At 30.6% G+C, this 12,512-nt stretch overlaps 1 protein-coding gene across 2 annotated transcripts; it reads left to right on the top strand.

Moving 5' to 3' along the window:
- The first annotated feature begins 2,437 nt into the window (after positions 1-2,437).
- On the top strand, positions 2,438-7,316 carry LOC145062636 (Pyridine nucleotide-disulfide oxidoreductase family protein). Of its 2 annotated transcripts, none has more exons than XM_079010214.1 (14): positions 2,438-2,708; positions 3,469-3,599; positions 4,171-4,275; positions 4,386-4,499; positions 4,595-4,648; positions 4,741-4,857; positions 5,148-5,257; positions 5,342-5,415; positions 5,868-5,929; positions 6,049-6,241; positions 6,361-6,424; positions 6,512-6,579; positions 6,664-6,803; positions 6,878-7,316. In XM_079010214.1, the coding sequence occupies exons 2-14, from the start codon at positions 3,507-3,509 to the stop codon at positions 7,091-7,093; spliced, it is 1,410 nt and encodes a 469-aa protein (XP_078866340.1). In that variant the 5' UTR covers positions 2,438-2,708; positions 3,469-3,506; the 3' UTR covers positions 7,094-7,316. The 2 variants fall into 2 exon arrangements, with proteins under 2 accessions (XP_078866340.1, XP_078866341.1); XM_079010215.1 differs by lacking the exon at positions 2,438-2,708 and adding an exon at positions 2,728-2,866.
- The last annotated feature ends 5,196 nt before the right edge of the window (positions 7,317-12,512 follow it).

Here is a 12,512-nt window from a genome sequence, read left to right as displayed (position 1 = left end):
GAAGGTTCTATGAGTGGTCTAAATAGTCTGTAGGTTGGCATAGCGGTCCATTCAGGCTGAAGGCTCTGTATGCATGTTGTTTTTTATGTTTATGTGGTGGTACTTTGGGGGGGGGGGGGAACTCACTAAGCGTTGGCTTACAGTTTTTGGTTATGGTTTCAAGTACTTCAGAGGATCGTGGCAGGGCAAAGGCGTGATCGTACACATCCTGATTTTATATTGTTAATCTTGGGAGACTCTGATTTTAAATAATATTTTGGAAACAATGGTTTTGTAAACACTTTCGTTAGTAAATGGGTTGTTTGAAAAAGTTTAAATTTGTTGTGATTTTTGAGACGTTATATTGAGTGTGCATTTTGGTGCTCTAGAAGGAGGAAGAAGGAAGAGGGAAACATCCTAGATGAGTAGAGCACTTTAGATCCAGAATCAGATCATCATTTGACACCATTTGAAGGTAAAAAGCTTTGATATTGATGAACTTTTACTTAGATCTTGTTTAGCCAAGGTTTTGTGTTCTTTTTGGTCCCATAAGATTGGTATTATGAGTATGGGTTACTTTAATTCATATTAGTTGTCCTTTCAGACGTTTTGGAGTGTTTGGAAGCATAAAAATGTAATATTGGTCATTAGTTTCCTTCCATGCATGATCTAAGATGTCTTAATGAGTTAAGAAGTTAGGGTTTTTGGTATTGAGCACTTAATAGCCATGCAAGACCATAAAGCTGGAAACTTTATGGTTAAGGACATCATTTGAGGACTAGATCTGGAGTTGGACGAAAGAGCTTAAGGAATTAAGCTCTTAATAGAAGGGAAAGGAGGCAACTGCAGACGTTGGGCATACCCCATGTACGTTGCGCGTACGAGGTCAACGGCCCCATTTATGGTCAAGACTCGAGTACACTAAGCGTACAAGCTGAGTACGCTGAGCTGACTTGGTTGACTTTTTGACTTTAACCATGATTTGACCAAGTTTGACCTAAGGGTATTTTGGGTATTTTGAGTTGTAGTTGAGATTTGTCACTATTTGATGTATAGGTGACTTGTAGAGTTGATATTCGGAGAAGTGACCTATTCAACTATTTGTTCAAACTGAGATGTGAGTTTTCCTCACTGTACTTGTGGGTCGAAGGCACCAATGCCAACCCACTAGATTATGTATCCTGACATAGAGGATGTTGCTATGTTGTAGTGATTTGTTAGATCTGTGTCATGATATATAGGATATTGCTATGCGGTAGTGATCTGTAGATCTGTCTGTTTGTATGATTATATTATTATCTATTGTTGGATATATGTTATTTGTTTTGTATGTGTCAACATGGTATAATGGGGTTGAGATTGTACTGATGTGTGTTATCAATCAATAAACCGGGGCAATCCAGCCAAGAGGCTCTAGGCCGAGACATTCCAATCGGAAGGTTGTGGGCCAGGGGTAATCCTACAAGGAGGTTGTGGACCTAGCATGTATTAGGCAATCCAATTGAGAGGTTGTGGGCCGGGGCATTCCAACCGCAAGGTCGTGGGTCAGGGGTAATCCAATCAGGAGTTCGTGGGCCCAATATATGTTGTTTAAATGTTTACATGGTGGTACTTTGGGGGAACTCACTAAGCTTTGACTTACAGATTCAATTTTTTGTTTCAAATACATCAAATGATCGTGACAAGGTGAAGGTGTGATCGTGCACATCCTTCGGATTTATGTTATTTGGATTTTGAGATACTCTGATTAGTGATTGTCACTTTTGAAACAATGTTTTGTAAACAATTATGGTCATTGGGTTGTTTTTGAAAAATGATAATTTTACTCTAATTTTTGGGATGTTATAGGCACTCTCAATCAGACCATTCTAGATCATTTGGTAGCCCCTTAATATAACATCTGGATGATAAATAAGTCTTTTATTATATCAGATCAGCATGAGACAAAACTGACACCCCGATATTCCTGAATATCGAATTAGGTGGAAAATCGGCACCGAGCATTAAACCAAACTAACATTACCGGTATCACTATCGGAAATGATACCGGTTTTCGGTACTAGCATCGATAACGACATTATCGAATACCGAATTTCATGATTTTGAGATACCAAATACCGTTTAAACGATGCCGATTCGATAATGGTATGGGTTTGGTATCGTTTCCTGTCTAGAATTTCGTTGCTTATCCTCGTTCAGTCGTTTGCACTAACAATTTCCCTATTCTCTTTCGCCTCTATGGGTGTAAATGAGACAAGCCAACTCGTGAGAAACTCGAGATCGACTTGGAAAATACTCAAAATCGACTCGGCTTTAATCGAGCCAAACTCGAGCTCGAGCTACTCGAATATCTTATCACGCCAAGCTTGCTTACTGTAATTTACATATATGCCACTTCTTTATAATTATTTATTTATAACATAGGTTTAAAAAAAAAAAAAAAAAAAAAAAAACGGCCTGATGATACTCTTCGTGACTCCGTCCCAAGTCCAAACCCAAATGAAACCCTACATCCCTTTGTTCGCTTATCATTCGCAAATTGCCACCACGTCACCTCCACTTACCGGCCACCACCACACCATCTCTACTTATCACCGCCACTACACCATCTCTACTCGTCACCGCCGCTCCACCATCCCTAATCGCGGACCTCCGCTTCACGGAAGGTTGCTGAGAAGTGAGAACGACACGCTTCTCGTTTACAAAATCAACATCGAAGCTGTAACTGAGTAAGTCCAGATTCCTTCATTTCGTTACTTAAGCCAATTCTTTTGTTTTTTTGCAATTGATTTCGATATATAACTGTAATAAATTGATTGTGGTTGTGTTAATGTTGTTAATGGTGGTTTGGTAAATGACATTTGCAACGAACGCACAAAGCAAAAAGGTAACAAACAAGTAAACTATGAACACCTTATGATGTTTTACAATGGTATTGGATCGTATTACAGATTTGCAGATGGAATCATGCACACCTTCTGATGTTTCTTACTCAATTTAGTGATTATAAATTTTTTTAAAATCTTAGTGGAGCCGAGCTCCAGCTTGAGCTTCAAATCAAGGCTCCAGTCGAATTCGTTTTGGTATCTCAGCCTTCTTGAGAATAATCTAATATTGTGAAAATTTTATCTTATTTGTCTATGTGCTAAAACGATCTAATCTGCAATTCTCCATGCTTAATCAATCAAATATATGTTGAAGCTAATATATAATTCTCAAGAGAAATTGTCTGCTTAAATTTATTAGCATCCATGATCTTAATACTCCTTTCCTTCAAAAGTTGTGAACTTTAGAATACTTTATGGATGTCATCTGCACATTATATGATGCATGTCTCTTGTATTGTTTGCATCTTGACATGTATGCTATTTGGTCAATTCATTGGTTATTTTCGTTCATTCTTGTTAATCTTTGTATTCATTGTCTGTTTGTAAATATTGGTGCATTTCTTTATGCTGGTTCAAACTTATTTTGCATTTCTTTACACAGGAATAAAATAAGAATAAAGACGAAGAGATTAGAGAACAATGATTGCTAGGAAGTTTACATCTGCTACCTCTCAATCATTGCGTGTTTGTGTTGTTGGCAGTGGTCCTGCTGGTTTTTACACAGCCGAAAAGGTATGTGTCTGTGTCTGTGTCTGTGTCTGTGTGTTTATTAGGGTTTACATGAAGAAATGGACACTATATAGATATTGTTGAATCCAATCTCAAATTGATAATCAGATTTTGACCCTGTTTGGCAAAAATAAGCTAGCTTATTGTAATTTACTGTTTGGTAAAACCACAAAAGTAGCTTTTTTTAGCTTTTGATAAACTACTTTGGAGCTTTTTCAAAAATATTCCAATTACACCCTTAATTATATCTATTCTTCTTTTCTTTTAGTTATATATCTAAATACCCATTTTTGTCATTTTACATTGCAATCTAGCTTATAAGCTACTTTTTACCAAACACTATTAATTCATAGACAGGCTTATCAACTACCAGCTAGCTTTTTCAGCTAAAAGCTAGCTTTTCAGCTAGTCTGCCAAATTATTGGTTAGAAGATTGATTTGAACATTCATTTCAGATTATGTTTTTAAATTAATCAATTTGAACTTCTTGTTACTATGAACATAAATAATTTGTATTATTCTAATGATTCCAAATGATATATGAACTTTAATTACTTTTGATAATAAATAATAGATGCTGAAAGCACATGAAGGAGCAGAAGTTGACATCATTGATAGATTGCCAACACCATTTGGATTAGTTCGATCAGGGGTAGCACCTGATCACCCTGAAACAAAGGTATTATTTAATAATAATAATGGATCAAGATTCAAGAATGTATTTTAAAATTTTTTTTTTCTTGAAAATATCATCTTAATTGATCTAGTTGACCAGAAACCTTGCAACAGATTGTCATCAACCAATTTTCACGAGTTGCACATAATGAAAGATGCTCATTTTTTGGAAACGTGTCTCTTGGATCCTCCATTTCTCTATCTGAGCTACGCCAAATTTATCATGTGGTAAGTTGACAAGGTCAATATCGTCTTTTTGACTTTCTTTCTTTCTTTATGTCTTTAATCTTTAATCTTTATCATCATATATCATCATCAATCAGGTTGTGCTTGCTTATGGTGCTGAAAGTGACAGAGTTCTTGGCATTAAAGGAGAGGTATGTTTGGTTGTTGACTTGTTGACTTATTGACACTACTCATTTCAGAAATCTCATGGGTTTTTTTTATTATTTTAATGAACTTATGTTAGGAATTGAAAGGTGTACACTCTGCTAGAGAATTTGTTTGGTGGTATAATGGGCACCCTGATTTCAGTAATATGACACTTGACTTGAAGAACACAGACACAGCCATTGTTCTGGGACAGGTTTTTAAAAAAAATCACAACTTTTTAATTATTATTTTTTAAATATTCTCTTGATTATAATTCTATTTTAAGATTTTGTGGTATTTTATTTTGTACTTTTGTAAAAAATTCTTAAGGTGATTGATGATAAACAAACTTGCTGTTTGACTATTTGAAATACATATAGTATATTTTAAACGATTATGAAGTATGTATATATGTAATTTATTTAGTGGTATATCTTATTTTCTTTAATTGGTTTAATTTTATCTATATAAATCATATATGTAAAATAACTTTTTTATTGTTAGGGTAATGTGGCTCTTGATGTTGCAAGGATTCTTTTAAGGTCACCTACAGAGTTGGCTACAACTGATATTGCTAGCCATGCTTTGGATGCTCTTAGGGAGAGTTCCATAAGGTTATTATATTAATTGCTTATTAAATATTAAACTAACTTCTGAAATTTAATTTTGTTCCTAATATATATTTTTATAAATTTTAGGAAAGTTTATCTTGTTGGCAGACGTGGGCCCGTACAAGCAGCTTGTACTGCAAAAGAGCTACGAGAAATTCTTGGTATTTTTTATTGTTTTTTTTAAGCAAATGCTCAAAATTTATATTTTTTCTTAATCTAGCATAATGTTTTAGGTGGAAAAAATGTAACCTTTTTATGCTCATATGAAAAATATTATGAAATACTCCAAAAAAATGAGATGTTTGACTTTACAAATAGTTTAGTGAAAAAAATATAGGACTATTGATGAAATGTCCGAAATGCCCCTTAATACTTGTGAATCAGAATCGAAGTTACTAAACTCAATCAATGATTACCAAAGGGCAAAAAAGTAAAATAGATTGAAAAACTTGCCCAATAAGGAAATGTTCCATTTTTTGTAATTACCCAAAATGGAATGTGTTACATTTTCTTTTCGGGTGGAGTAATAGTGAAGTACTGGTCAAATGTCCAAAATGCCCTTTGATTAATTTTTATGCTTCCATGGATGCTGAACTACTTCTTCTCTTTGCAGCCATCAAAGATCTGAACATTAACATCAAGGAAGCTGATCTTGTAAAAACCTCTGCAGATGAGGTAATAAAATCATTTCCTCAATTTTTTATTTGACTATATATTTAATGCAATGCAACCTCTTATTCCCCTTTGTTTTGCAAATTTAAAACCTGCTTATATGATTTTGTTGTTTTGGAAAGGAAGAAATGAAGAACAACCGTATACGGAAGAGAGTCTTTGAGTTGTTATCCAAGGCATCATCCACATCTGGTCAAACTTCAGGTCAACGGGAATTGGATTTCACTTTCTTCCGGAAACCTGATAAATTTCTTGAATCAGATCACAGAAATGGCTATGTTGGTGGTGTACACTTTGAGAAGACAACATTAAAAGGTAGAATTTTGGTACGATGGAATTAAAGAAAGACTGGAATGGAATTGTTCATTCCATTCAAAGTGCATGTTTTGTTTTGCTATTTGTATAAAAATTAACACCAAAATCTAATTTTATAGGAAATGGCGACTCTGGATATCAGATTGCAACAGGGACAGGGGAGTATGAGGATATAAAATGCGGGTAATAAAATTTAAAAATGCAACACCATAAGAAAATCATATACTTTTTTAATCTTTAATTTTCCATAAATAATATATTTGTCTACAGATTGGTACTTAAGAGCATAGGCTACAAATCCATACCCGTTGATGGTTTACCTTTTGACCATTCCAAAGGTATGTTTGTTTCATTTAATAAAATCTTTTTTTTTTTTAAAATAAAAAATAAAATTGGTTTTATTTTGTGTTTTATAAATTTAGGTGTGGTTCCAAATATTAAAGGGCGAGTTATATCTAGTTATGATGTTTCTGAAGCTGAAGATGGATTGTATGTATGTGGGTGGTTAAAAAGAGGTCCAACGGGAATAATTGCTACAAATCTTTATGATGCAGAAGAAACTGTAACTATCTAATTAATTATCTGACTAATTAATGAAATAAGATTATGATTTTTTTTTTATAAAAAAAATGACAGGTGGCAAGCATCTATGAAGACGTATCTAAAATAGAGCTAACATCAAGAAAGCCAGGGAGAGAGGGGCTTCTTGAATTACTTGAAAGTAAGAAGATTAAATTTTTTACATTTGATGATTGGAAAAAGATAGATTTTGAAGAGAAGAGGGTTGGGAGTTTAAAAGGGAAACCAAGAGAAAAGTTAACCACATGGAAAGATTTACTACAAGTAAAGTAACCACAAAATGAAAAGCAAAAAACAAAAACAAAAAAAGGTTTTTTATTTTTATTTTTATTTTATGGGTATTTTGTCAAATTCATTGTTTCATAAAGGAAATGGCATGTGGGCTTCTTTATGAGTTTGTTATATGACCCTTACATAAAGTACTTTATGGTGATTGTTGTGTTCCTCAACATTAAGGTATACTAATTTCTATTAGTGGGGATTATTATGTGTTTAAGTTGTTTTGACATATACATAATTGTAAGAACCTTATATCATTTTTTTACACCGGAATTGTTTAAAAAATGATGCTAATAGTGTTTCATTTCCAATCTTGTATCATTTTTCCGTAATTTCTTACACCAAACAATATATTTCATATTATATATTTTAATTTTTTTTAGTTTTATATAGATTGTCAAAATCATTTTTCAACTTGTTAGTAATTTGCATACTTGTTTACATTTTTTTTTGTTATAAAAACTTTATAATATGTATTATTATGAAGTTAACCAAATAAATGATTTTTATATAATTAATTTTATGTTTTTTTTATAAAACGTGTTGCTGTGTTTTAAAATTTTAAAATATTAATTTTTTAAAAAAAATTAGAAACATATAGATTAAGTTTTATATTTATAATTATTAATATCAATTTAATATAAATCATCATGTTTTAATTAATAATTGTTACTCTTAAAATATATCTAGTCATATTTAAGAAACTAAACTAAAAATGAATAAGCATGATACTTGAGTGACTAAAATAAACACACGAAATTGAAATATCACTTTTTTGTAAAGGAACATTATAATATCAAATTTGGTGTCATACTATAATTTTCACCAAAATGGTGTTAAAACTGAGATTTGGTTATTATAATACCGTTTATTGTATTTCATATATGTAAAACGCGTTTTCTAAACATAAATGTAATTGTTTAATTTCTAAGCTATAAAGATAATTACATTTAGCGTGACCATATTTGTACATTTACTACTAGCTATATAACTATCTACCTTAATAGCTGAGAGAACATATCATTTTGGGATTATTTTTTTATTAATAAACTAGGTGTGACACTCATGTATTACATTAGTTTATTTAAAAAAATTTAAATATGAAAATTTAACAATTTGAAAAGTTTGAATTTATAAGAAAAATGAGAAAAATTTTGAATTATTAAAATTAACGAGACTTTAATGTATTGAATATATTACAAATATAAACATTTTCTAATAAATATCTTCCATATTAAATGTGGAATTTTAATTTAATAAATAAAAAATACAATAAAATGACAAGTGGAAAATAGAAAATTTAAAAATTCTAGAAAATATGATGTCCAAATGAAGGATAAAATGACATATGACAAAATATTCTTTATTTATTAGGTAGGATTGTAGATGAATGATTCCATGTGTAATTTTATTAATACTCAAATCTATCAAGGAGAAGAATGCTAGTTATTCTCATATTTACACACACACATTATAGACTTATAGCCTGGATCTTAATGTTTGTACATATATATTTCTATTTCCTACAACCATCTTATCTAAACATAAATATTTGGTGGAGATTTTACGACCTTTGATCAGAATGTCACATGCACATCCCGTACATGTCCAGTCTTGTTTGCTTAATGCCCACAATAATTGATACTTTGTTAAATCCTATTATTTTGAATTGAAACTTTTATGCAAGTCAAATATTCTCTTTATTTCCACTCAGAAATCGTTATAGGCTAAATCTTTTAACTGTTTCTAGTACATGAGGCCACTTTTGATTTGTAGAGAGCAAAAAGTTTATCAATTCGATTGTACATGTCCATGGATGAGAGCCACAAAACACCAAACACCATTTGAGGTGGCAACATTCACATCCACTCACCGGTGATTTTATGTAGTTGGTATTTACATGACACCAAAAGGGTTTTGAGCTAAGATTAATACATGTTAATATGTACACTTGTATATGATATTGTGTCTTGAAACCTAAACAAAAATGAAAAATGGAAGGTTGCTACGTGTAGTGATGTTGTAAAAATGTGTATCGAAATTCGGGTTCATATTTGTTGGTGAGATAAAATAAAAATTTGTAATTTTTATTTTGATATCAGTCTCGGTCTCAGTTCAATCATGTCTTGTTTTAATTAGTCTGCATCCATAATAAGAAAGATTTTAACCGGGTTTTTTAATGACAAGTAAGTGTAACTTAACAAATGAAAAAGTTTAAGGTATGTCCACTATAGTAAAGCTTTTTCATAAAGCTTATTTATGGGACGTTAAAATAAAAATGATATGGAAATGAATTTTATATTATTAGATTTGAGAAAAAGCTCTAAATGTCACAAGCAAAATGAAAGAAAAAAACTCTCACAAAAGCTTTTCTGATTTTAGAAAACTTAATTGACCACCCAATAAGTTTTATGAATACCTAAATTGTACTTTCGTGTCATTTTGTCATTGATAGTGATATTAGAAGCCTATGTTTTAGATAACTATATTCGATTGAATTTAATGAAATATATCATATTACAAGTAGATACTGAATGATTTTTTTTTTCACAAAACATTCTGAATCATATGTGATATGTTTGTTCAACCTTGTAGCATGGTCCCTTTGTAACACTTGTAAATTGCATTTAGATTTGCAGCCATTTTGCAATCGTAGTCAAGTCCCACTATCTTTTTGTTTGTCGACCACTAGAAAGCAGCTCAAAGTCATAATTTACATCACATCATTACAAATTTGATTTTAGTTTTAACTTTTAGCTAGTGTATGGAAGCATGAAATTCAACCTTTTAGTTTTAGCTTTTAACTTTTAGCTACTTCAAATTTTACTTCATTTCGAATTCAGTCACAAAATACCTTAAACATAAGTTTCAATATTCCAATGATTTCAACAATTACTTATCTGTAGTGTTATTTCCATCGCGTACTTTTTAAAAAATATGTTAATAGCTTTGATTAGATTATCTTGGACTCATAACACAGTTTTTTTTTAAATTGAAACGGTATAAAAATGATACAAATAATGATTTGTCTTCACTTAGTTACATCATTTTTTTATACCAAAAGACATATTTATTATATACACTTAAAACATGTACACTTTTTGTGAATGACTTGCACACAACTCTTAATTAGGAGGTGTTTGGATTTATGTCTTGAAAGTAATTATTGTAACGTGAATATAATCAATTAGTTAAATTAAGATGTAGGTAAAGTTTGCATCTTCTTCTCCACATTAATAACTTTGATCTTAAATAATAAAAATTTTGGAATCCAAGTCAACAAACAATCTAAAAAAAACATAAGTAAATAGAATATATTATCATGTATAAATAAATGCAAATAGTATCTGTCAAGTGAAGTAGTGTTTATACTTTTTAGAATCTCAAGTGGCAGTTAAAGTCTATTATAATCGAATATTTCTGAGTGTTAAAAACCTGTGATGATAGTTAATATAAATTACTTTATCTATTATTTATTCATTATATTAAGTAAAATTGATAAATACATATAAAACATATTTTGTTTCTTCACCTTCCCATACAAAAAAAAAGTTCCATTCCAAAAAAAAAAAAAAAAAAAACATCATCATGATTCATGATCATTTTATCTAAACACTTGAATATATTAAAGTAACTTCAAGTCATAATAATCACTTTTAACCTAAACTTCCATATAACACAAATAAAAAAAAAATGTTTTATCACAGAGCTTGACAGCTTGTGACTCTGGACCTTACACATACTAATTAAATCTTTATGTTTTTATATATGATGAGACTGAGCTGAGAGATTCAGTGCCTTAAACTTTAATAATTTTATTTTTTCTTTGCAGGGCCCCATTCACCAATCACCGTACCACAGACTAGATTTCTTAACATAATAAATATATTAAGCCCTGCAAAACTTATGGTTGTAGAAATGCTAAACTCATATATAAAATGGTAAAAAAAATGTTAGTTTATTATGTTAAAATGATATATATATATATATATATATATATATATATATATATATATATATATATATATATATATATAACATTGTGTAAAAGAAATTGTATATTGATGATTTATATATAGAAATAATGGTAAGTCAGATTATCTGAGCGGTCCACGGTCTACGTCAACCAGTCTCAAGATTCATGTGGAAGGTCAAATCGTAGAACACTAACACTATTTTGGGCATGTCAAGATTTAAACTATGAACCTCCTGTGTAAATTTTACACCTTAACCAGTACACTCACATCAATGACAAAAATGATATTGTCCAGTTAACAAATTGATAATGTTTTTTTTAGTGAAGTGATCATCAACTTTGCAATATGGATTTTGTTAATTTAAAATTGATTTTCAAATATTCACAACTACAAAACTCTTAATAAAAAGTTCAATCTCTACATCATTTTGCAAAATTTGCTCTTCATTGATTTTTTCTTTTTGAAGATTTTGTGATAAAAACCATTCAAAAATCAGTTTTTGTAAAATCCATATTACAAAATAGGTTGTAAGGTAAAAAAAATCATTTTTGTTAAATGAACCATACTACTTTGATATATTTTTTTTATTATTTGTAACTGATAAAGGAAATTAAAAGAATAATAATAAATGATACATGGTACAACTTGAAAGTTTGATTTGGGTAGGGGGGGCTATGCTTTAATTAGCCTTTCTGTTTGACACAACTCTCTGAAAACATGCAGAGGGTGGGAGGAAGGGTTACATGGTATGGATACAATTGGACTAAATAGTCTGAACCTCACCTGCTTTGCTTCAGGTGGGCCCCATCTGCTTCTATTCCGTAATGTTTCAGACCTATACTTGGTGCTGAACAGTATTCATGGGTAATTTGGTCATTTACTTCCATAATTTTTATTTTTCTGAAAACTTGTAAGCTTTTTGATTGAAGCTTTTGTGGTATTTGTACTTAATATTCTTCTTCTTCTTCTTTTTTTTAGTGTTCAATCATCTTATTAATACTTGCAAAATTTCATCTAAACCCTTGTTACTTCACCATAGACCAAAGACTTTTTAGTGAAAAAAGTTCATTTTTTATATTAAATAAAATAATTCATTTTTTATTTAATATAAAAAATTTCCCTCCAAAAAAGTTGAGTTATTTTATTCCTTTTCTTTTATTTTTAAGTGACTAAACTAATATCTCGTGTCACCGTACTTTACAAACATATATGGTTAATGATACATACCCCACATATATGGATTACCAAATGACAAGACAATTAATTTCCCTAAGTTCAATTAACATAGAAATTAATAGATTATTTGAATTGATAGCATTAGAATAATTAGTTGTTAACTTTCTTTTTATTATTATTATTTATAAAAATCAGTATCTTTTTCATGGGGTCACCAAATGCTGTTCGAAGATTCATGTTGTCCCCTAAAGTGTTTGCTA

The sequence above is a fragment of the Lactuca serriola genome, chromosome 7 (assembly GCF_051521515.1).
Source record: "Lactuca serriola cultivar US96UC23 chromosome 7, Lser_US96UC23_V15, whole genome shotgun sequence".
Classification (NCBI taxonomy): domain Eukaryota; kingdom Viridiplantae; phylum Streptophyta; class Magnoliopsida; order Asterales; family Asteraceae; genus Lactuca; species Lactuca serriola.
This window is presented reverse-complemented; position numbering and strand designations above follow the sequence as displayed.